General features: G+C 50.6%; 1 protein-coding gene and 1 long non-coding RNA gene across 2 annotated transcripts; one reads left to right on the forward strand and one right to left on the reverse strand.

Moving 5' to 3' along the window:
• Positions 1-2,744: 2,744 nt before the first annotated feature.
• Positions 2,745-5,059, reverse strand: Gm39990. The gene is made up of 2 exons (XR_867010.1): positions 4,833-5,059; positions 2,745-4,093 (listed from the first exon to the last, which is right to left on the reverse strand). It is a non-coding gene; the product is annotated as a predicted gene, 39990 (long non-coding RNA).
• Positions 5,060-5,336: 277 nt separating this feature from the next.
• Pard6b (par-6 family cell polarity regulator beta) lies at positions 5,337-25,536 on the forward strand. The gene is made up of 3 exons (NM_021409.2): positions 5,337-5,692; positions 11,675-11,897; positions 22,717-25,536. The coding sequence occupies exons 1-3, from the start codon at positions 5,627-5,629 to the stop codon at positions 23,541-23,543; spliced, it is 1,116 nt and encodes a 371-aa protein (NP_067384.2). The 5' UTR covers positions 5,337-5,626; the 3' UTR covers positions 23,544-25,536.

Consider the following 25,536-nt stretch of genomic DNA (forward strand, 5'->3'; position numbering starts at 1 on the left):
AGTACAGAGATACAGGTAGGCTAAAACACACACACACACACACACACACACACACACACACACACACACACACACACAAGAGCTAAAAAAACAAAACCCACCATTCCAGGTTGACTGTTAGACTGTGAGGGAGACCTCCGTTCAAAAGTTTATCTAGGGACAGTGATGGAAGAAGATGTCCAAATCTTTCTCTGGCCTCACATCTGTGACCATAAGTGCATGCACATGGATACAGGTGTGACTGTGTGTAACACACACACACAAGCACACACATACTCACATGTACACACATACACAGGCTCTCTCTCTCTCACACACACACACAGACACACAGCATACCACTCACACAGACACATACACCACACACACACACTCACTTACACACACACTCTGTAGACCCCTTGAAAACAAGTACAAGGAGTTTCGCCACACCCCCTCTCCATCTCTAGGCGGCTTGCTCAGAGCTGTTGGTAGGCACCATTAATGAATAAGCCTTAAGATTCATGCAGGGCTGCCACCAACGTGGTAGTTTGCAAAGCAGTCTTGTGTCATTCCTCACCTGAAAGAAACGACATCTCAATTGCCATGGCCACCACTATATTCCCATTTCATAGAAAGGAGTGTTGAGTGCTTGAGAGAACAGGTCAACACTACCCAACCAGTGAGGAGCAGAGCAGGAACTTCAGTGAACTTGTCAGCCTAGAAATCAAGCCAGGTCTTCCGACAACTGCCTCCTGAAACCATACTCTCCCCTGCCATGGAAGATTTTAAGATTAAATCAGTTAATCCATGGGTGCCTGCTAGGTTTCATATAAGCGCTAAAACAACCATCACCTTTACCGACTCCTCCTGGGAAGAGAGTCTTGGCCAATGAGTGCAGTCTGGTCATGGAGCGTGATGGAAAGGCTAGTCCTCCCATCCCAGTCCACCCTGGTAACATTGAGATACCCATCGCTCTCGGAGATCCCTTAGGAGCCAGAGAACGTTGAGCTGGGGTAGTAAGACAACCTTATCCTGGGTCCAAGCTTACAGACAGAGAAACTGGGTCCCAGAGCAGATTAAGGTCATAACACAAACCCAGGGTATGAACAGAGCAAGGGCAAGGCGAAGGTGGGAGCCTGGCCCAGATGCCTCCCGAAAACATAGTTTTCTTAACTAAAGGGGTAGTGAGCCTTTAAAAGGCAAATAATGGGCCCTTACTCCCCACCAAACCAGCAACGCGTTATAAGCCATTAACCAGAAAAGAGCATGTGACAGAATTCCACCTCGGCTAAAGGGCTTAGAATGCTTGGGTGAGTCGCCAGAGATTCATAAATATACACTTCAGCTCTTTCTCAAAAAATCATTAACTAGCTCCTTCAAGACTTTGACTTGAGCAACGGAAGAGAAGGAGCTCACTCGGTGGAGACAATCCGTGAAGAGAGTGTACCGGCCCACCTCCAGGTTTTCCACACTCCCCTTCTCTGAGAGCGGGAGGAAGAAGATCGCCATGTCAAATGTTAATTTAAAAAAAAAAATCGTGGAAATTTACAAACTGTTCCCACCATGCAGGGTACATTTCTAAAGAATGTAACAGGGTGGGTCTGTAGTGTTGGTGCGTGCGTGTGCACACGGGTGTGCTTAAGGGTGTGTGCACCTATTTGGGCCACAGGACAGCCTCAGGGGCCAGTCCTCCATTGCTGTTCACCTTTTTCTGAGATGAACGGGGCTAGGCGGACTGGCCAGTGCGCAGGCGCCAGGATCCTCCTGTCCCTGCCTTCCTGGGGCTGGAATTACACACGTGTACCACCAGGACTTGATTTCTCAGGGATCCTCTGTCCCTGTCTCCCTGGGGCTGGAATTACACACGTGTACCACCAGGACTTGATTTCTCAGGAATCCTCCATCCCTGTCTCCCTGGGGCTGGAATCACAAAGTTTACCACCAGGACTTGATTTCTTTCCCCATAGCTTCTGGGGATGGAGCTCAGAGCCCTGTGCTTCTACAACAAGCACTTGACCAACTAAGCCATGCCTGGACTGTTTTTTGGTTTTGTGTGTGTGTGTGTGTGTGTGTGTGTGTGTGTGTGTTTATATTTATCTTGTGGGTGTGCATATGCTAAGGCATTTGTGTGGAGGTCAGAGGATAACTTGTGGGAGTCTGTTTCTGGGTTCCAGGGTCCGAACTCGGGTTGTCAGACTGTGTAGTGTCAGATCAGTCATTTGGCTGGCTTGGAACTCACACATCTGTCTACCTCTGGCTGGAAGTTCGGCAGCGTGCACCACCAAATGAGGTCCAGCCCTTATTTTTAATGACAGAGTCTCGATCTGTTGCCCAGATTGCCCTGAATGTAGGCAATCCACCTGCCTCACCCTCCTGAGTGCTGGGATTACAAGTGTTAAGCCATCAAGCCAGGCTGAGTGTTTATAACTTAGAAGACCATGATGAAGTGAAACTGTAACCCTTGCCAAGGGGTCTCGGGGGTGGGGGTGGGATGGCGGTGTGTGGGTGCAGAGCTCTGCTGACCTGAGCCAGACTCACCATCTCAGGAGCCTGTAATTTACAGAGCCGGGTCAGGCTGTTAACTGACTTATCTCTCAACCCACTGAACACTAATTCTCAGAGCTTCTCGGGGGGGTGGGGGGGTGGGGGGGGCTTGTCAGTCCGGATCAGCTCTGGTTTGAGGATTTGGGGGCAGGGAGAGGAGATGGGGAGAACGGAGGTTACAAGTCAGTCTCTAAACCAAAGAGGCAGGAGCCAAGAGCTAATCCACACTGTTTCTCTGGTCTTCAGGCTTCTTAAGCCAAGCTGACAACAAGGCTCCCCTCCCCCGCAGCACCTTTATCAAAGGCAAACTATTTTCTACATTCCCTTCTTACACAGCCCTGGTTTGCAGCAGATCTGCCGGAGAGATCCAGGAAGCTCTGGCCTGGCCCTCCCTCCCTTCGAGAAAGGAAAGTTCAGGTAGTGAGGGATGCCACACCCGGGGGGAGGGGAGGGCGGATGTGACGGCAGCTTCAGGAATGCAGGGCCCACGCAGGTGCATTGGCACCCATGAGCTTCCTCCTCAAAGCAGCTGATAAAGGAGTCTCGATAGCAGTAATAGCAGCCACCCAACCATCATCCACACAGACTTGGGGCCACAGGTCCACAGTTCTCAAGGTGTGACCCGCTCAGGGCAGAGGCAGGAGAAAGGTGAGATTGGAGGTCCTGTGCTTTCTGGCACATCGGTTTTCAGAGTGGCCCACGGGTCCACTGGCACCTGGAAACCTCGCTAGGGGAATTTCCAAAGTCATATTGTTCTCATGAAGGCGTCGCATCTCACCTTCCTTGTCTCAGAAGCAGATGATGGAGTTTTCCGCAAAAGACAGGACAAATGATGACATCATCTTTACCTGCTTGGAATATGTATTGTGCATTGTTTTAAACGCGTTTCTGGTTTAGTTCCAATACAATAAACACTCATAGGCATTCACAAACTTGGAGGTTCCCTGTAATGTTTAGTTTCAGGGGTCCTGGGACCCAAAGAGCTGTAACTGCTGGGCTGATGCTGTTGACCAGGGTACTGGGCCTGTGGCTGCCCCTCAAAACCACAAATCTTCTTTCCACCACACAGGTATGGGTTGGGAAGGCAGTGTGAGATTCAGCTTGAGGGACAGTCTCTCTCTCTCTCTCCAGGACTTCCACCCCAGAATGGCCAGGGAAACCTTAAAATCGCCTACCAACAGCTGGTGAAGAGATTCGTTCAAGGGGAAAGGGGCTTCTTATCTTTGAAGCTACAGGGTGTAGCCTGGAGAAGCCACAGATTCGGCTCCTCTTGTCCCCAAATACATACATGAGCGCATGACAAGAGCCTGGCTCTCCCAGGGTGAACAAACAACTGAGCAAAGCCAGGGTATCCCCGCCACTGGGTAGCTTTCATTGTACATAGAGTAACGCTGTTTCAAGTGCACGTGCACGAAGGAAAATAGAAAAGCTGAACCCCATCACAGCGGAAAGATGTTAGATTCTGTGGTCCAAGGGGAGAGTGGGCAGGAGTGAAGGCCCCTGATCAGCTAGCTCTTCAGCCCTCTGTGGGGTAGGAGGGTCGTCGAGGGAGACTTTCACTTTTCTCCTAGCACCAGCAAGACCAATGGGTAAACAAAACAGAGAGAGAGGCAGCAGCCTCAGTGTGGGGCGCTCAGAGATTAGGAATTGGTGTTGTTACCCCAGGACACAGCTCGGTCACTGGGGGAACAGAACACAGCCCAGAGGCTGGCGTTGGTGCAAACAACAAACGGGCAAGAAATTGCTCCACAGAGAGACGACTTCAGCCTCAGAGGGCGGATGGTGAGGCCCGCAGGGAGCCAGGGCCTGTGGGGACCATCGCAGGCCTCAGCTCCCTGGTCCTCTCCTGATACCCAGGGCACCCTCGGGACAGGGAAGATCTAGAGCAGTGGTTCTCAACCTTCCTAATGCTGTGACCTCGCATTCTGATGACCTCCAGCCATAAAATGATTTTCCTAGCTACTTAACTGTAATTTTGCTACTGTTATGAATCGCAATGTAAATATCTGTGTTTTAGGTCTCAGGTGACCCCGGAGGAAGAGTCGTCCTGGGGTCAAGAGCCCACAGGTTGAGAAGCGCTGATTGAGACGAAAGTGCAGTTTCCAGGCCTAGACATCCCCCCACCCCCGACCCCCAAGCTTCTCCCTCTAATGACTGCTGCAGAGGCGGGAAAACTTGAAACTCTTTCCACAATAGTTTCAGGGGGCCGCCAAGAAGCCGCAGCATGGGGGGGGGCTCAGGCCGAAGAGGGGCCCCAGATGCCCAGTCACCCCACATCATCACGGCAAGGGAACGGCTGTACACACATTCCAAGCAGGTGACTAGGGCGCGTTAAAGATACGGGCGCTCCCGACCCGACCCAGCCGGCGAAAACGCTCGCGCGCATGCGCAAAATACACACCCTCCTGAACGGCAGTCCAGGTGCGCTCGCGCTTCCGGCCGGCCTTCCCCATCGCCTTCTCGGGGCGGAAACTCTACAGCCGGCGCATGCGTCCTACTGCTCCCCCGGCTCAATCCAGAGAGGCCCCAGAGCTTCAGGTGATCCCGCCCCTCCCTCGCAAGGCAGGACCAATCGCGAGGGCTGTGGGCGGGGCTTCCCAACCACGAGGCCCGCCCACGGGCCGCGCGAGCCCCGCAGGCTGCGTGCCGATTGGCTGACGCCGCGGGCGCAGGTGCGCGCTTCCCATTGGGTGTGGGCGGAGCGCAAGCCGCGCGCCGAAGCTGCAGGTGAGCGCGCGCACGTGCCGCGGCCGCGGCCCAGCTCGGTGCACGAGCGCGCGGGCGCGCGTCCGCGGGGGAGGCAGCGGATAAGGGAGGCTGCGGCGGCTGTAGGGCTGTGCTCCGCCCTCTCCTCACCGCCGCGGCCGCCGCCGCCCCCGAGCCTCGCTGGGAGGGACCGGTGTCCCCGCCTGCTGCACTGGCAGTCCGACCCTCAGGCCGCCGCGGAGCAGCCGGCACTGCGCTGCGGGGAGGACCTCAGCAGGTGCCGTGACGAGGCGCCGTGCGGCGCTTCGAGTCCCGAGCCCGCGCTCCGCGGCCCCGCCGCCCGCGCTCCCGAGGGCCGGCCCCCGACGAGGCCGCCGGCGGCCGGGCACTCAGCATGAACCGCGGCCACCGGCACGGGGCGAGCAGCGGCTGCCTGGGCACCATGGAGGTGAAGAGCAAGGTGCGCGGCCGGGCGGGGCAACGGGGGCGAGGGCCGGTGGGATGGTCGACGCGGGGCTGCCCCGTGAGGACGCAGAGTGGCGGGATGGTGGACCTCGGCTGCCCCTGTGGGAACGCGGGCGGAGGGCGAGCTGCTGGCCGAAGCACGTAGGAGAGAAACTTGGTGGAGCGCGGCGATGTGAGGCGTTTGCGTCTGCTCCGCAGCACAGCCCCTGTTTTCTATCCTTCATATTCCCGCCTTGCTTTTAGGGTGGGATGAGGATCGCTCCAGTGCAAGGTGATGGGATAACTTTGGGGGATCCCTTCACCCCGGGCACGAGCCAGAGGCTTTCGGAACACCTTGTTGTCTTCTCGTATAACCTTTTATTGGGGCTCGGGGGTACATCGAGTGGAGGAGAGCTCTTTTTCCAGCCCTAACTTTGGTATGCGTCTAATCTATGAAATTAGCGCTATCGCCTTACTCTGGTGCTGCGCTTGACAATTTGAGACGCTGCTGTTTTCATTCCGACTCTTCATTCGGAATGCTTTCCCCCTTGGCGGATCTGCCAGTCTTCTGTTAGTGACTTCAGTGTCGGTGGGATTCCTCAATCCCAAGGCCGGGTGAGCAGAGTAGCCCGTGGGGATTAGCTGGAGAATGCCGTCTTCCAAAAGGGGCTTTTCAGATGGAATCTGAAGGTGATCCGTAGCCACCGGAACATGTCGCCAAGCTTCTCCTGACTTTGAACGGCCAGGAGGGGCAGGATTATGTAGCCTGGTTCTCGGAGAGTTCTGAAATGATAAGAAACCCTGCTTTTAAAGGGTGTGACTTCCCCCAAACTCGGCTGTAGGACCAGGTCTTGCCGATGGCTTTTTACTGAGCAACTTGTAAAACGGTGGTAGAGGGCATTGCTGACCGTGAGAATTTAGAGCAAAATTGTGGCTAGACACACAGAAGGAGCGGTGTATCGAACACCCACTGCAAAAATAAGAAGCGTGGTGGTTAAGGGACCCCTGGGGGAATGTCGGTCCGGGAAGTGGGGTGAGTGAGGAAAGCTACCTGGAGCCTTTGTGGTTCCTGGGCTTGAGAGCAAAGTTCTGTAACTAAGAATCACAGATCTACATTTGCTTTTAATTTGGGGGGATTTTTGTTTGTTTGTTTTCTTTTTGTTTTTTTGCTTTGTTGTTTTGTTTGTAATCTCCTCTAACTATTGAGACTAGAACTAGAGAGTGCCAGACACAGTCTTAATGGAGGAGTGGGAGGAATTTATATATCAGATAGGAACTAGATTGAAACACAGGTCTGTGTAATAATAACAGGACTGTTGGTGTTAGAGAGATGGCACTGCATTTATGAATGTACGCTGCTCTTGCAGGACACCCAAGCTCAGTTCGCCGCACCCCTGCCGAGCAACACACACCTGTAACTTTCTTTAAATTTACTATTTTACATGTATAAATGCCTGCCTGTATGTCTGTGTACCACCTGAATGCCTGGTGCTCTAGGAAGCCAGAATCCCAGAGGGAGTCAAGTCGGATCCCCTGGACCTGAAGTTAAAATAGTGAGCTACCTTGTGGGCGCTGACCCAAACCCAGAGCCTCTGAGTGAGCTGTGTTGCATTTAACCACCGAGCCTTCTCTCCAGTTCCAGAACATCTGGTGCTCTGGCTTCCCATGGCACCGACACATGGCATACATAGACGGAGCTGCCGGCATACACATAATTGTTTTAGAGTAAAACTGTATGATAGTTTAAGGAACACACCCTTCCTGGCTGGGTTCTGCACAACAGCAAATAAAGTGACTTGTTAGTATAGGGAGATGACTGACTCCAGAAATGTCTGTCTTTTTCTCTAACCATTTGTAGCTGTCAACACACAAGCTTTCTCCTGGCATCTCTTTGTAGTTTGGCTTGTGGGACTTGAGGTGAGGAAAGAAAACCACTTGTGATGCTGCATAATACCAACACTCAGTTTTATGGTCCTGATCTCGGTAGTGAGCCTTTACATGTTTTTTTAATCATTAAAAAAATGAGTAGAGATTCTAGGTGTGCCAATAAGTTAGATAGGAGTGGGTCTCTGGTGGAAGGAAACCAAGCTCTTGTGGACTGGAATTTCAAGCTTTTTGTTTTCCTTTTTCATCTACTGATTTTTGAATATTTTACATAGTTCTGTCCAAGGTGTGTGGTTTCTATTTCAGCTGCCATACCATACTTCTAGTGTGAGCCCTCCTCTAAACAGAAGCAGGGCAGTCAGAAGATACACTCGGGAAATGCTGCCATGCTGTGTGTCTGTTAACAGACAGACAGACAGCATAGGCCAGAGTTTGTTCACCCTGCTTTGTGGGGTTTTGAGATGGCTCCCCACCCCCACCCTTTCCCCTCCTTCCATGTAGCCCTGACTGTCCTAGAGAACATTTATGTGTGTGCATGAATGCAGGTGCCAACAGAGTCCAGAAGAGGGCGTCAGCTCAATTGACTGAAATTACAGGTGCTTGTGAGCTACCAGACATGGGTGGAAACTGAACTTGGGTCCTCTGGAAGAGCACTGCATGTTCTTTTGTTGTAGTAGTTGTAGTTGTTGTTGTTTTAAAGTTTTATTTATTATTTATATGAGTACATTGTAGCTGTCTTCAGACACACCAGAAGAGGGCATCAGATTCCATTACAGATGGTTGTGAGCCACCATGTGGTTTCTGGGAATTGAACTCAGGACCTCTGGAAGAGCAGTCAGTACTCTTAACCACTGAGCCATCTCTCCAGCCCCCGTTGTTGTTGTTTTTTAAGACAGGGTCTCTACATAGCCCTGGCTGTTCTAAAACTCATTATGTAGACCAGGCTGGTCTTGAACTCAGAGATCCGGCTGCCTCTGTTGGGAGTAAAGTCATGTGTTGCTAGTCCTACCTTAGCTCAGGTTTGTAAAAAAAATAATTTCAGTTTATGCTATGTGAATAGTAAAAACTCCCTTAAATTTCCACTATGTTCTGATCATTTACTTGGCATGATGGGCGTGTGGGGATTCGCAGGTTCCGCAGTGGGAGTGGAGAGGTCAGAGGACAGCCCTAGGAAGTTGCTTCTCACCACCACGTGGGTCTTGGGGATTGGATTCAGGCTCTGAGGCTTGGCAGCAAGCACTTACCTACTGAACCATCTGCTGGTCCAGGGTTAGTTCTGTAATATCACAGTTAGGCGATCCTAACCAGAACTGGAGAGTGTGTAGGTCATAGGTAGGCTCTCCTTCATAGCAACAGTAGCGTCAGCCAGGGACGGCACACACCTTTAACCCCAGAATGTAGACGCAGAGGCAGGAGGATTTCTGAGTTCCAGGTCTGCCAGGACTACATAGAGAAACCCTGTCTATCTTGAAAAGAGAAAGAAAGAAAGAAACAATAGTGTCCGCTTTATCGTCTTTGCTCTGGGAAGGGAGCCGTGGTACAGATAGGAGGAATAATGGAGAGTGTAAATAAGGTTCTAGTTAGAGGTGTGATGCCAGCAGCTGGGTGATTTCTTTGGTAACTGATTTATCTTCCTGATTGTTTCTCCAGAAAGTTCTCTGTAATCATTTTGATGTCCTTAGGTAACCTTGGTCTCAAGGGCAGGGGCTACTACAGTGGAGCTTGACCGCCATACTCGGGCCTGGTTGCATCTCCACCACAGCCAAGACACTGGCCCCACAGCCTCGAAACGGTCTGGGGACACACCACTTCCTAATTGCTACTCATGGGCAAACACAATATCAACTGTACTGCGCGCACACACACACACACACACACACACACACCGTGATCCCAGCTGTCAGTGCAAGCTCAAGGGCAGCTAAGGCGACACAGGGAGAGCCTACAAACAAACCAGAAGTAGGGATGGAAGGTGCCTCAGTGGTTCCGAGCACAGACTGCTCTTCCGTAGGACCAAGGTCCTTTCCCCTTCCCTCCAAAACCCAAGTTCTAGAATATGCCAACAGATGCTAGGAAACAAGTCCTTGTACATCTGGATTCCAAGCCAGAAAAATCACATGGTGGATAATTGTTGATTGGGTTCGTTTGATCTCTATCTAATTTTCCCTCATGTCTTAAAAAGTCCTTATATTCATACTGTGCTGCAAAAAGTGACCCAGTCCCGCCTCACCTTTTGCCAGCACTGGGGGTTGGGCACAATCTACTGTTAATATCTAAATATTTAAGCCAGAGAAGAAAGTATTAAAGAATTGCATGCATGCAGAAGCTTTAGGGAAACTTAACAGGTTAAATAAGTCATTCGGTGTCTTCCCATTCAGACTCCAGAGGAGGGGGTGATAGCCTGGCGTGAGTCAGCCTGCACTGTGTGGACTGTGGCTGTGCGGGGAGAACGTCCAGCCTGCAGAAAATGGAGGAGAAACTGCCTCTGATAACATCGCCTAACTGACTGATATGAAGGGTGTTCCCTGGGTTTTAGTTACTCTGAAGTATGTAGGTGTGACTAACTTTTTGAGAACTTTAAATATGAGTCACCTGATTTTCCTGACAAATGTTAGTGTTTATGTCTCAGGTACATGTTTTGGAAACTTCGAATTTGTTAAGAGTTAGAAGTGGCCAGTGAAATTGTTCTAATGTCAAATGGTATAGCAGAAGAGTGCTTGCAAGAGGAGGGCCAGCCATAGGTAGAGAGAAGGCTTGATGGCTGGGTGCCTGGGGTTGCTGTTGGTTGTGAATGCCGGTTGGGAGAAGAGCCTTTCTCTGCCTGGCACCTGCTGTTCTCTGGAACATTCGTGTCTCCTGGCTATCCTTGGAATTTATACAGAAAACGGGTCTGGCAGTCAAACGTGTTTGGCGAACAGTTACACTTTTTTTTTTTTTGGTTCTGGACCAAGAGCCTTGCAAATGCAAAGTTCATATTCTACCACTAAGCTATAGCTCTAGTCTCATACAAAACAAAAGAAGCAATAGAATCTTAACCACCCCACCCCTCGGATGAGCAAATCTCCCCCCCCTCCTCCCTCCCTCCCTCCCTCCCTCCCTCCAGTCTTTTTCCCCCTCTGCTTACTGTGTATGAGTGTTTTGCCTGCATGCATGTATGTGTACCATGTGTTCTGCTTGGTGCTCTTGGAGGTCAGACGAGAGAGAGCATCAGATCCCTGGGCCTGCAGTGTTTGTGAGCCACCTTGTGGGTACTGAGAACTGAACCCAGTTCCTTGCAGCAGCGGCATACTGAGCACACTCGTGACTGCTGAGCCATCAGCCCAGCTCCTGGCTTTTAACTGAGCATTTGCTGTTTACCCAGTGACTCGGGACGAGGCACTTTTTGAAGAAAGTAGATGAACCTTTCTTAGGGTCCCCATTTGAGAGTGTGCCACTCTAGTCCCACGGGGAGTTTAATGTGTGGCCTTGAGGGACCTGGAAGGTAGATGGGAATGACAGAGGGTACTTCCTGCCTGTTCTGTGATCTCCTGCCTCCCAGAGGCCATTATTCTCCTCACCCTCTAATTGCTGAGCTTTTGAAGCAGGCCAGCCTCCTGGTCCCAGAACACAAACATGTTCCTTAACCAGATCAGGCAGGATTCGGAGCTGATGTATTAATACGCAATTTTCCCCCACATGAACATGGGGCAGACTCTTCTTTCCCGTCTTTAAGCATATTCCTTACACGGTGACATCACTCATTTCATGACAAGAAGCTCAAAGTCCTTCTGATACACTTAGATGTGACTCTTACAGCCCATGCGAAGATGATTCATTTTATGGGGGATGTTACTACAGTGATAGGAAATTAGGCCTGTGAATGCCTCTGGTGTCAGGCAGGCTTGGAGATGAACTGATGCAGGGCTGTCACGTGAGACCCGGGCACGGGGAGGATTGTAGCAGTGGCTCCGGTACTTCTTCCCCTTCTGCTCCTGGCAGGGAGGTTCACCACAGGGCTCTCTGTGGCCTCAGAGCCACAGAGATCCTCTTGCCTCTACCTCCCAAGTGGGATTAAAGCATGTGCCATCACAGCTGGCTAACTTTCTACCTTCTAATGTGTTTGTTATATTCCTAGTTTGGAGCTGAGTTTCGTCGGTTTTCACTGGAAAGATCTAAGCCTGGAAAATTTGAGGAGTTTTACGGACTGCTGCAACATGTTCACAAGATCCCCAATGTCGACGTGTTGGTGGGCTACGCAGATATCCACGGGGACCTGCTGCCTATAAATAATGATGACAACTACCACAAGGCGGTTTCCACCGCCAATCCACTGCTCAGGATTTTTATACAGAAGAAGGGTGAGTGCCTTTGTAGGAGCATGCACTTTGGGGGCCTGGGGGAGGCTTGTGTGACATAATGCACCTGCCTCTTGTGCAAGTCTTACCTCAGATAGTACAAGAACTCAAGCACTGTGTCGCAGGCTTCATTAATGTCTAAGCTTTCTGAAAGTATGGGAGAAAAATCTGTGTTTTTAACCACAGTCGAGACAAAGTCCTGTAGAGGTTAGAGAACAGCTTGCAGGAGGCTAGGCAGCAGTGCTTCTCGCTGCAGAACCATCCTGCCACTGCCTTTCCTTCTTAGAGTGTTATTTTTAAATTGTGTGTGTGTGTGTGTGTGTGTGTGAGACAGACAGACAGACAGAGAGTGAGAGTGTGTGTGTGTGCGTGTGTGTTTGGTTCTGCACACATGTGTACAGGTATTCTCAGAAGCCAGAAGTGTCAGATCCCCTGGAACTGGTGTTGCGGGAATTTGTGAACTGGGAATCAAATCTGTGCACTCTGAAAGAACAAGCCAGTGCTCTTTACCACTGAGCTATCTTGCCAGCCCCCTCTTCTTAAGCTTTTTCAAAAGTCAAAATTAGGGAATTAGAGCTGGGCGGTGGTGGCGCACGCCTTTAATCCCAGCACTTGAGAGGCAGAGACAGGCAGATTTCTGAGTTCGAGGCCAGCCTGGTCTACAAAGTGAGTTCCAGCACAGCCAAGACTATACAGAGAAACCCTGTCTTGAAAAACCAAAAAAAAAAAAATTAGGGAATTAGAAAGTCTTCATTGGGGCTGGAGAGATGGCTCAGTAGTTAAGAAGTTAAGAGCACTGACTGTTCTTCCAGAGGTCCTGAGTTCAATTCCCAGCAACCACATGGTGGCTCACAACCATCAGTAATGGGATCCAATGCCCTCTTCTGGGGTGTCTGAAGACAGCAATGGTGAATATATAAAATAAATCAATAAATCTTAAAAAAAAAAAGAAAAAGAAAAGAAAGTCTTCATTGTTGGGTTGACGGGAAAGAGTGAGTGTAGCAGCCTCATACTCAGAGTAGCGGGAGCAGGCTGCTCACTCCCTAGTCTGTTCCTCTGTCTGGAGGAGCTGCGCTGCCTGCCACATCATTTCCTGGACACGCTGAGTGCAGGACCAGCTCTAAGTGGTACTCAGCAAAGTCTTTGTTTCTTTTCCATTTTAGTTTTTTTTTTTAAAGATTTATTTATTATATCTAACTACACTGTAGCTGTCTTCAGACACTTCAGAAGAAGGCGTCAGATCTCATTACGGATGGTTGTGAGCCACCATGTGGTTGCTGGGATTTGAACTCACGACCTTTGGAAGAGCGGTCAGTGCTCTTAACCACTGAGCCATCTCTCCAGCCCTTTTATTTTTAAAAAAAGATTTATTTATTTTATGTATATGAGTACACTGTCACTCTCTTCAGACACACCAGAACAGGGCATCGAATCCCATTACAGATAGTTGTGAGCCACCGTGTGGTTTCTGGGAATTGAACTCAGGATCTTTAGAAGAACAGTCAGTGCTCTTAACTGCTGAGCCATCTTTCCAGCCCTAGAATATTTTTTTAACTCACAAAAGTAGTCTAAATATAAACCTAGCTAGGAAATGAGAAGGGAAGGATGACTCTGGGGACTGTAAACATTGTCTCTCAGAAAGACTGCCCCTGCCCTGTGTGTGAGACAGAGTGGGAGCCACAGAGAGACTGTAGCCGGAAGGACAGACAGCCCTGTCCTGTTGGTTGGTCCTTTCTGTTTGGTAAAGGGAAGATTTGAAAAGCCCGCCTTATCTTCAAGCAGAGTGTGATAAAGACCTTGTGGTTTTCTGACCAACCGAGGTAGCAGCTTGAAGGAAAGGAGGGTGGGCATTAGCCACTCCCAGGGCCCTAACATACCGGCCCCTGTTTTCTTCGTTTTTCTGGGATTGGAGAAGCTGAAGTCGGGCAGTCTCATCTGCTGATGGGCTGCCGTCTGTTCTGAGCAAGATAGTGCTAATGGTCGCAAGTGCCCATTAGGTGGGTGGTGGGCTTCTCAGCAGGCACATACACTGTGCAGAGACTGAGTGCAAGAGGCCCTGTTGTCTGCTCACAAAATCAGTGTGTGGAGAGCCAGTATAGGTGGCAGAGAGGAGAGAGGGGAGCAGGCTGACAGCGAGGGCACAGCAGAACACAGTGGGGGCTTTGAGCACCATAGCCGTATATATCTGAATCCAGCAGAGGCCTGGGGTTGCTGGGGAGTGACAGACTTGATCCTAGGCTTAACAGATTACTCAGTAGTCCTCAGAATTGACCACCCGTGTGGATTAGAAGTGTAGTCTTGGGTTGAAGGTGGAGCTCTAGAGATCAGGGCCCCAGAAACATGACTGCTGTACTCAGTGGCTCACATCCGTTGTCTCAGCCCAAGAGCCCAAGGCAGGCAGAGTTCGAGGCTAGCCTGGGCTCTATAACAAGATCTTATTTAAAAAAGACAACAAAGCAACATAAAAGCTGGAAGAACAGCAGAACTAGCTGTTGTGGAGCTAAAAGGACACTTTTAGCTTGTGGAGGTAAAAGGACAACACACGAAGTAATTCCTTATCATCTGTGGGTTCTGGGGATGGACAAGGACACACAGAAGCAGGCTTGGCAGCAAACACCGCCACCAGTTGTACCACGTCCCCTGGCCTTGTTGTGGGTCCTTGAGACAGGGTCTTACCTGTAGCCCAGACTGGCCTGAAGCGTACATTTTTCCTGCCCCTCTGCCCTCCGCACATTCAGGGATTACAGGTGAACCTCGATGTTGGCTGGGAAAAGCTTTGTAAGCTGCACCCCTACAGCGTGGTGTTGGGGTCCTCCCTTGTAGCTCACGGTCCTGCTGCCAGTGTCGCCCGAGTTTCATTTCATTATGTTACAGCTCCGCTGGGTGTTGTCCTTTTTTTCATTTGCTTTTTGTTTTGAAACTCATTTTGTTGTGAGCCGAGCCTTTAACGGCCGAGCCATCTCTCCAGCTCTTGAAACTCATTTTGTATCTCATGCAGCCCAGGATTTCTTCGAACATGGCCTGGTCCTCCCAGCCTTCTGAGTACCAAGATACAGGCTGGTGCCACCACAGCCAGCTTTGTAGGCATCAGGGCTGAGGAGCTCGTTAATGTAAGGACAAAGGTTCTCTGGGTGATAACAGTAGAATGTCCAGTAAAATGATCAGTGCTTAGAATTTGATGTAGGGAGCCAGTAAGCATGACGGCCTGGAACCCACAGGGTAGAAAGAGAACCAAGCCTCTGACCTCCACTTGTGTGCCATTACCCACAAGCTCCCTCCATATGTAGTCCTGGCTGTCCTGGAGCTCACTGTAAACCTCAAACTCACAGAGATTCACTGTTAGTACTGACATTTATATATGTGTTAGTGTATACTTTTTTTATATTTATTTGTTTTGTTAGGGGAGAGGGGCTTATGGCATGGCACCATCTCCCAGGTGCTGAGATTAAGGGCTGGCACCACCACCCTGGCAGATTTTTACTGTTTAAAAGACTTTGGGGCTGGAGAGATGGCTCAACAAATAAGAGCTCCTGCCACCAAGCCTGACAGCCTAAGTTCTTCTATCCCCAGGATACACATGGTAGAAGGAAAGAACTGATTTCTAAAGTTTCTGCTCTTACCTCCTAGTGTCGTGGCATGTGTGTGCACACACGGGTGAATAAATGTAATATAAGTATGTATTATGGATGTGTGTATGTGTGTGTATCTTGTAATCATTACACTCAGGAGCTGGAGGGAGGAGGATGGAGAGTTAGATGGTGGGTACCCTGGGCTACATACAGAGTTCCAGGTTACCCTCAAATGCATAGTGAGAGCTAGTGAGCTGACTCAGTGAGTCACAACAGAGCTTACCACCAAGACTGGTGACCTCAGTGTGATTCCCCAGGGCCCAAAGAGGTGGGAGAAGGAAACGTAGGTTGTCTTCTGGCCTCCACACCACGTGCTCCATGGCATGCAGACACAAAGTGTGAACATGACTAACATGCATACATACCTGCAATATATTATGTCTTTAGTGAGAATTAGAAAGAAGTCATCCTATCAGCTGTTGCTTGAAACGTGTGTGATGGCTTCCACTCCAGCTAATAGAGTCCTGTGTGAACCGATTGGCCAGATGGTCCAGCACCGAGCACCCACCCCTTTATACCCGCCCGTGAAGCGCCTCATTCTGCCCTGCACACTAGGAACTCCCTGCTCTCGGCCTCTGGCCAGGTTTCTTTGCAGATCTCCTCATAGGCCTAGGCTATCTGGTTTGTTTATGTGCTGTTGGCCACCAGGTCCTACATCAAAGTCAGAGATAGCGCACGCCATTCTAATTTGGATTGAACATTTTCTTAAAGCAACAGAGGCTCAGGCAGAAGGCTGTTTTTTGTCTGAGGCCCCCGGAGAAGCCCGCAGAGAGCCTGGTTAAGGCCGATGCGTCCATCTCACTTTGGAACCACAGCAGTCTGAGCCTGCTTTCTGATTTGTTGTCTTGTTTTGTTTGGAGACAGGGTCTCACCGTGCAGCCCTGGCAGCCCTGGCTAGCCTGGAACTTGCTAACTTGCTACATAGACCAGGCTGGCCTTGAACTCAGAGACATTCGTACCTCGGCTTCCTGTGTGCTGGGATTAAATCAGGGCCTCAGCCTATAGTTTTAGCTTTTAGCTTTGCCTTTTCTCTTTTGTGGTGCACCTTGGTTTTGAAACTACAACCTTTTGGTGCCAGGCAGACACCATGCCCTGAGCTGTACCCTCATCCCCTTGTGATTTTTTCAAACACTAAACCAAAGCCGTCAAAGTTTAAAAACGGTGCCGTTTAGAATCCGCTGTACTTCTGAATGAAGATTCTGGTTGTTGAGAGGCGGTGCTTGCGCGCGGACACGCCTAGCCGACGCCTGGACAACCAGCTCTCACACTCGGCACGCTTTGAAAAGTGGTCTTAGAGCAATTTTCTGTTAGGAGAAAAAATGCCATACTGTTTCTTGGGCTGTTATCATGGGAGCCAAAACAAAACAAAAACCTGATACCTGAAAAATGATTTTCGCAGAGGGTTTTCAGCTCCTTTCTTGGGGTGGAGCGTCTCCTGCTGTGGCCAGGTCAGGGGGACAAGCCCTGTCCTCTGCCCTCTACCCTGTGACTGTGCACCAGACAGGTTAGAAAGGCTGATGATTGCTTTAAAACCTGCCCGGATCAGGGACAGCAGCCTGGGGACTCAGCACCAGTATTTCCCTGTGAGCCAGCAACATGGCTCAGTGGGAACCCCAGGAATCAGGAGAGAACTGACCTGACCCCCACTTCCATGCCCTGGCACACACACGTGTACACACACTTGCGCACACACACACACATGTGCACATACAGTAAATGAATGTGTTGGTTATGGCTGCAGGCACTACTCACACACACTAATCCCAGCACTCAGGAGGCAGAGGCAGGGGATCTCTCAGTTCCAGGCCAGCCTGGTCTACATTGTGAGACTCTGTCTCAAAACAGCTTGAAGCTACTCGGTCATTCCTGTAGAACGGAGTCAGGGTGATGTCCTTCCAGACAGACCTGCTTAGCCTGGGACCCAGGACATGTTAGAAGGGGGCTAACCATACCTGTGGTCAGGCTTCTCACTGTGGTGGTGGTCTATGTCAGACAACATTGTTTGTGTCCTAGGGTGTGTGACCGGTGCTGGCAGGGCCTCCCGCTCTGCTGGGTCTGGTTCAGGACATGGCTTCTGGGACTCACACACCTGTAACTGGCAGAGAGTCGGCTCTTAGACCTTGACCTGGCACTGGACATCACTTTGTAGCTACATTTAAGGTTACATTTTACTAAGCCAGGGTTTAATTTTAATATAGTCCAAGGATACACAGCAGCTACTTCTTACAGAAGGCCGGAGTAGTGGTACCAGCCTGTAATCCTGATTGGAAGTGAGTTCAGGGCCAGCCTCAAAAACCAGAAGTATAGACACTGCCATAAAAGGCTTTACTCCGGAAACTGTAGGGCAGCCATTCACAGAATGATCCCAGTTGCTGCTGACAGAAGCCTCGCTCCCACCTCTGAGCCAGCCTACTGTCAGTCACAAGCCGTAGCACACCTAAGGTGTTTTCCACGTATGCCCCGCATGCTGCTCTGCCCCAGGCTGGTCACCATCCTGCCCATGGTGCCTACAGAGACCTCTCTCCAGGCTGCATCAGGGAGCTTTCTGGAAAACCCAGATAAGATTACCGTGTCTGGGTTCACAGCCCAAGGCTGAAGTCCTTAGCCCACAGCACTTCCCTGGAGCCCTGTCTGCACCTCCGTCATGGCTCCTTCCTTCCTGTGTGTCAGACTTCTACAACCAATCTCTTCACCAAACACAACACTCTTTCTGCATCTGGAACCTTCTTCCCCTTCCTACCTGGTCACCTGCTCCTGCTCCTCTCATCTCTGGAGACACCTCATTTCCACAGAGAAGTCCTGCCTCTCCCCTCCCCTCCCCCCCATCAGCCCGGCTGGGTCCCCTACGCTCCTGACACTGACTGTCTGTCTTTCCTTATACATCCTTGTAGGGACGCAGCTCTGTGAAGGCCGGTGCCCACTGGCTTCACAGTGGCTCACTGCAGAGTGTTGTCCCAGGAACGGTTTGAAAAGCAGTGCGTGCTTGCTTCTTCTGTGGGGAAGCAGCAAAGGGGTCCGCATCATTTGAACATTGGCTAAAGTTTAAATATTTAATCCTTTCCAAGTTTCTGGATAGCTTTTGATTCATCATGGTGCATTAGAAAGGGACTGGCGAACAGGCCTGGCGTTTTGTAAGTTTTCTTTAAAAACGTTTCTTACTCCTCCCTGTAGCCCAGGGTTGGTTATAGAGGTGAATGCCCAGCAAAACCATACAGCGTCTTGCTGTGTAGCCCAGGCTGGTCTTGAACTCGAAGCCATCTGCGTCCACCCCCAGCACCTCAGCTATGAGTGTTGTGTATACCACCACCCTCTTGTCACTAGGGTTGGACCTAGGGCTTCATGCTAGGTCAGCATCCTACTGCCTTAATTTTCTTAAAGACAGGAGATAGCCTTAACCTTGCTGTGCAGCATGTTGGTTCCTGGTCCTCTTATGTCTACCCCCAGGGCTATGGGTGAGTGTGTCCAGCCTGGCTTGGAGCCAATCCTCCTGCCTCAGCCTTCGTGCAGTTTGTTGCCCTTACAGGCCCATGCCACCAGGCCTAGCTACCTTATCTTCCTCTGAACTTGCAATGGGATAAGCTCTTGAGCTGCTGACGACGATACCTGGGGTGCTCTAGGTTCTCCTGCTGACGACGATACCTGGGTGCTCTAGGTTCTCCTGTCTGGGAATGCTGCTGCTGTTCTGAAGTTTCTGTTTACCAAGGTTGCTGTCTTCACCACGGCCATTCCTTCTGTCTGCTCGCCATCACAATGGGCCCTGGCTCGCCCTGATCTGAGTGTGCTGTTAGGAAAGCTGGGAGCTTGTGTGTGAGATAGACATTTGCCTGTGTGGAAGTTTAGAAGCTTCTGGGTGGATTCTTGTCAAGGGCAGCGAGCAGAGACCGTTGGCTGAGGGGCAGAGTTCTCCGTGAGGTGTTCCTGTGTGGCCTTGGTCAGCTTTACTGTGGGTCTCGGGGACTCCCATGGCCTCTGTGAGTGACCTTGGCCTCCAGCTGGGCCCTCCTGGACGGTCACCTTTACACTTTATGCTCACACCCTGCACCCTGGCCTGCTGCCAGCGTGTTTCTTTCCCAGTGGCTGAAAACTGATTAGCTGGGTGGGAGAACAGAGGTGCCTTTGTGCCGCGCAGTGCTTCTGAGAATTTAGAGCGAGCATTCAGAGGGAGTCTTCGGCCAAGCCAAATTATGCAGATTTGGGTTTTCTCAGTAGGGTTTCCCATGGGCAGGCATAGAGGCAGCTTGGTGGCCTTCTCTGTTTTGTGTCTGGAATTCCCCTGGACATGTTACACAGGCTTCCACTCTTGGTTGTTCTGAAATAAACAGTTCAGTGTAAGACTAAGCCTAACGGCTTTTATCGAGATTTTTGCCAAATCCTCCTGCTTCAATGGATTTATTTCTCAAACCAAACTATAAAGCAACTTTCTGCCTAAGGACACAACGCAGACTCTGTGAGAAGATATGGGTGCAGAGATGGCAAGACAGGGTGTCCCTAAGGCTGGCTCCTCATGTGACCTGGGGAACCACATACTCATACCTGGAGGTGCCAGGAGGGACCTGGAAGCTGTGGTAGGAACCTGGAAGTTCCTGGTCTAGTAAAGACCTGGGCTCTCCCTGTCTTGGGTTCTTCTATGTTCCTCATCCCTGGGCTGGGGTCTGAAGATAGCAATGGGTGTCTCTGGCTGTGGGGCAGGTCCACTGAGTGGGCAGCAGGATTCTGTAGGCCCCAGGCTGTCTGTAAACCAATCTCCAACTAGTTACTGTGGGGATGAAGGAGCACATGGGATGTTTAGTTTTTTGGAGACAAGGTCTTGTGTTGCCCGGCTGGCCTCACTGTGTAACTAAGGATGTATGTATGGTCTTGGGTTCCTGACTCGGCTTCCATGTCCCAAGCCCTATACTCTCATTACTGAAGTATTGTTTGTCTTTAATTGATTGTTTCCCGGTTAGTTTTGATTTTGGGCTTTGCTTGCCTGGTTGGTTTAGTTTTTTGTTTTGTTCTCAGAGATAAGGTCCCTGGTGTAGCCCAGCCAGGGCTGTAACTCAGATGTCCCGTGTGAGCCTCCGGAACCTTGGGACTCTAGGCCTGAAAACCAAGCCAGCCTGAGATGGCTTCAGCTCTCCTCCTGCTATTCACCCTGTTCCTGGTCCTTCCTCCCTGATAGTCCACCTGTGTCTTCTGCCTTCACCTGGTGACAGTGGTGTCTGGAGCTGTGTCTCCAGCATGTGACAGACTCAGCTGGCTCAAGGAATTAGTCCAGCTGCAGTGCAGGTGCAGACTTAGCACACGTGTTTGTTGTGACTACTAGGCATCACTAGGCATCAGCACTACCCTTTCTTCTTTATGTGTGTGTGTGTGTGTGTGTGTGTGTGTGTGTGTGTGTATACACACATGCACTTTAAGCAGTGGGCACCTGGAGGTCGGAAGACAACTTGAAGGTGTTGGCTCTGCTTTATGGGTAGTAAGGCTCAAACTCCAGTCACCAGACTTGGCAGCGAGCACCCTAGCCACTGAGCCATCTCACCAGCAACAAAGGAAGTTTTACTGAAAACAAGGCTTTCCACCATGGAGGGAAATCTGCTGGGAGCTAAGAGACAGGGGCAGGAGCTCTAGTTTGCAGAGTCCTTGCCACCCTGCACCCCAGTCTGTCACAGCGCTGATGTCAATCATGGTTGAAAAAAGGATCCCACACCTCTGCCTCTGCCAGAGTGGGGAGTGAGAGTCAGAGCCCACGGGGCTGAAGGGAGTTTATTTGCTGAGAGACAAGCCGTCTAAGCATTCCTTAGTAATGAAGCTGTGAGTGCGGAGGAAGGCGTCTGCCCCTCTTCCCTCCCACCCTTCCAGCTGCTGGAGCTGAAAAGGAACCCAGGGCCTCACTAGTTCAGGGCAAGGGCTCCCACCCCACCCCCGCCACACCCCAACCATTTTCCTCTCCTAAATTCCCTGGAATGAGTGTTCCTTCCCCTGTCCTTGTTTTGGATGTGATAAATATGCAAAGTGGAAGTATTCTAATTAAATGCAGGAAAACATGCATTTAAAGGAGCTGTTTTAAGCAGGCAGGTTGGGATAATTCTAATCCTAGAGCAGCAGAAGCAGAGGCAGGAGGATTGCTCTAGCATGGCTACATGTACTGTGAGACTGTATCTCGGGTTTGGTTTTTTTCCTTCAAGATAGGGTTTCGCTGTGTAACCCAGGCTGTCCTGGACCTCACTCTACATCAAATTCAGAGCTCCTTTCCCTGCCTCCTAGTGCTGCTAAGATTGTGTGTGTGTGTGTGTGTGTGTGTGAATGTGTGTGTATGTATATGTATATATAGACATATATATACAAATATATATATATATGTATGTATACTTTTTTTTTTCCGAGACAGGGTTGTCTGTGTAGCTCTGGCTGTCCTGGAACTCACTCTGTAGACCAGGATGGACTTGAACTCAGAAATCCGCCTGCCTCTGCCTCCCGAGTGCTGGATTAAAGGCATGCGCCACCACTGCCCAGCTCCACGCTTGATTTCTTAAAATGAGTTTGTAAACTAAACATTGGAGGTACATCCTGTAATCCCAGCTCTTCAGAGGGTGAGGCAGGAGGATTGCCTTGAGTGCCAGGTACAGGAAGGTGAGAAGAGACGAAGTTGTAGCCAGGAGTGGTGACATACACACACATAGCCCCAGTGTCTCAGCTGCCTGGGACACTGAGTCCGGCCTAGCAGTGTGAGACTCCACCTGAGAAAAGGGGGAAGGGAATGTGAGCCTGTAAGATTTGCCACAGGTTATTTTGTTGTTGTTTTGTGTGTTTTAGATTTTGAGACTGGGTTTCAGGACATAGTCCAGGGGAGCCCCAAACTTGCTGTGATATGATATAGCCCAGGTTGGCCTTGAACTTGGGATCCTTCTACCTTTTGCCCTAGGCTCCTGAGCAGGGGGATGACAACAGGTGTGTGGGCCACAATTGACTATCAGAATTTCACTGGCCAGTTAAGGTGTTCATAGCTAGTGATGTTTGTGATGTGTGAGAGGGCCCTCTAGTGTCTTCTGATGGCACGGCAGTCACTGGTGCAGTGACTGAGTCTGGCTGAGTAAGCAGCCACTCAAGCCGAGGTGGCCTGTGCATTGCCTGGCGTTGGTCTGCTGGGGCAGCTGTGGGCAGCTGTGTTTCAGCGGGTCTGTAACTGTCCCATGTCTGCTCTCTCCACGCAGAAGAAGCTGACTACAGTGCCTTTGGCACCGACACCCTGATCAGGAAGAAGAACATGCTGAGCAACGTGCTGCGTCCCGACAACCACCGGAAGAAGCCTCACATCGTCATCAGCATGCCGCAGGACTTCCGGCCCGTGTCATCCATCATCGACGTGGACATCCTCCCAGAGACGCACCGGAGGGTCCGTCTGTACAAGTACGGCACAGAGAAGCCGCTGGGCTTCTACATCCGGGATGGCTCCAGCGTCCGAGTGACACCGCACGGCTTGGAGAAAGTCCCCGGCATCTTCATATCTCGGCTCGTCCCTGGGGGTCTGGCCCAGAGCACGGGCCTGCTAGCTGTCAACGATGAGGTGTTAGAAGTCAACGGTATAGAAGTGTCCGGGAAGAGCCTGGACCAGGTGACTGACATGATGATAGCCAACAGCCGCAACCTCATCATCACCGTGCGCCCGGCCAACCAGAGGAACAACGTGGTGCGCAACAGTCGGACTTCTGGCAGCTCCAGCCAGTCCACTGACAACAGCCTCCTGGGCTTCCCACAGCAGGTGGAGGCCAGCTTCGAGCCCGAGGACCAGGACAGCGACGAGGACGACATCATCATTGAAGACAGTGGCGAGCCGCAGCAGATCCCGAAGGCCACCCCCGCCCAGAGCCTGGAGTCCCTGACGCAGATCGAGCTCAGCTTTGAGTCCGGACAGAACGGGTTCTCCCCTCCTCAGGACACGAGCCTGGTGCCTGTGCCCGGCAGCCTGGACACAGAGCTGGAAAGCCGGGCTCCGGACCAGAAACTCTTAGAGGAAGATGGGACAATCATAACATTGTGAACCACCAGGTTGTTTTCTGTTTGAGGGTGTAAGGAACAATGTTGGTGTGCACACATGACTGACACTGTGGACCTGCAGGCCCTGATGTTCCACAACAAGTGTGGCCGGGCTGGGCTGGGAGTCTGCCGAGGCAGGCTGCCGTGACACGGAGCAGGTGCTGCTGCTCTGAAACTGAGACCTGCCTGAGCCGAGCTGCGGTGGCCGGTGTCCACCTGCCTGCAGAGCCCGCTCCTTGCCCTCTGTGAAGTCTGATCATCTGCTAGCCACTGGGGACCTCGGTTCTTCGATTCCCAGACCCTGTTTTCTGACTTTTAAAGTGTTCCTCTGTTAACTGTGACAAATTATTTTTTCATGTGCAGTTTTTGTTCTGTCTTCCCATTTTCTAAAACTTTAGCTGGCCATGTCTAGGGGCCTTTCCCCTGGCCCTGGAGCGACACCTGTTGTCGTCACCCTGGAACTTTACAGTTTCGGGGTGCCATAGTCCTTCATTCCAGTCCAGTGGAGATTATTTCAGTGTGTGCTGTGCACGTGTGCGCATGTGTGTGTGTGTGTGTGTATGTGTGGTGTATGTGTGTGTGTGTGTGTGTGTTTGTGGGTAGGTGATAGCATAGTTAGTTGACTCCCACACTCTTCAGTGTACCAGACAGTGTGGATCATGGGATAAAAATGCCCCCAGGTTAAGAGACTTACACACGATATAGATGTGCACTTTTTATTCAAAAGACGGAGTTTTCTTCCTGGGGATTCTAGGGTGCTGCCCACATTTGGGGAAACCCGTGTCAAGTACACCACTCGCAGGGCTGGTGATTATTTGAGTCTATTTATTCTCTTCTGTGCGTCCATTTGGGATGAGGGGACCGCAGTTGTCTTCCCTTACCTGGCTCCCTCCTGTTGCATGCACAGTCAGCGAGACCCACGTGTGTGGCTCAGACTTCCCTGAGGCCCAAGGCTCTGAGGGGGACAGTTATTTATTTCTTAACCTTGTGGTGGCCGAGTGTGGGTGCCTCATAGGTGTGTACTGACTCCGAGTTGAAGGACTTTTTCCTCGTAGTAAGAGCCGGCAGAAATGAAGTCTTGATCCAATGAAGGGCACTGACTGAGCGAGTTATCTGCAGGCGCCTGGCGGAGGCTGGGTGCAGTGAGCCTGTGACTGTTGAATTCACTGAGTTTCTCCTCTCACACGGCACCCACCGCTTGCTAGCAGTGCTCCCCCTCGCTCCCCCTCTGACACTGCGCTCCCTGCAGTGGAAGGCAGCCATAGGCACAGAAGGCTCAGTTGCATATGTAACTTAGGGGTGCATGGGCTCAGCATTGTAAGTAAAGATATTTCACATACTACCTCTCTCTTCTCTCTTTCTCTCTCTTTTTTTAACAGAGTTTTAACATAGAACCTTTCTCTTGGGGGAAGAAATACTTCAGGGCTTGACTTTTGTACAAATTTTAACTGAAAAACAGATTTCTCTTCTGTCTGAAAACGGAGATCAGAGCTGCTGACGCTGATTTTAATTTCAAGGACAATAGTGTTTGTTAGTGATGAGGTCGTACCAATGAAGTCAATGTCAGTAGACCTTCTGTGAGGCCAGTGAGTCTTGGCTGTGGAGGTCCCGTCCCGTCCCGTCCCGTCCCGTCGGCTCAGTTCTTGAGACACCTCGGAACAGGAGCGTAAGCGTCGGCAGCTTAGCGTGCAGTTCTGTTGTCCCGAACGTCGAGCCTCACTGTGAATTCTGTTCTGTCCTAAGTCCGCCATGTCAACCAGATGCTGTGCTGTTGTGAACCATGAATTTTCTAATTAAATTTTACATGCTATAACATACATGCTATAACATGATTTTTACATGAATGATACTTTGTTTAAACTATTAAATGTCAGTATTTTACTACAATTTTATTATAAAATGTACATTATCACTAAATGAACTTTGATTTTAAGAATCAAGTTAGCTTTAGTTACATATTATTTTTTACAAATAAAAACGGACTTGTATAAAGGCTA

This window comes from Mus musculus, chromosome 2 (genome assembly GCF_000001635.26).
Source record: "Mus musculus strain C57BL/6J chromosome 2, GRCm38.p6 C57BL/6J".
In the NCBI taxonomy this organism is placed as follows: domain Eukaryota; kingdom Metazoa; phylum Chordata; class Mammalia; order Rodentia; family Muridae; genus Mus; species Mus musculus.

Coding starts and splice junctions, on each gene's coding strand:
- Pard6b (NM_021409.2), top strand. CDS start 5,627: ATGAACCGCGGCCACCGGCACGGGGCGAGCAGCGGCTGCCTGGGCACC. Junction 5,693..11,674: donor CCATGGAGGTGAAGAGCAAG/GTGCGCGGCCGG, acceptor TTATATTCCTAG/TTTGGAGCTGAGTTTCGTCG. Junction 11,898..22,716: donor GATTTTTATACAGAAGAAGG/GTGAGTGCCTTT, acceptor CTCTCCACGCAG/AAGAAGCTGACTACAGTGCC.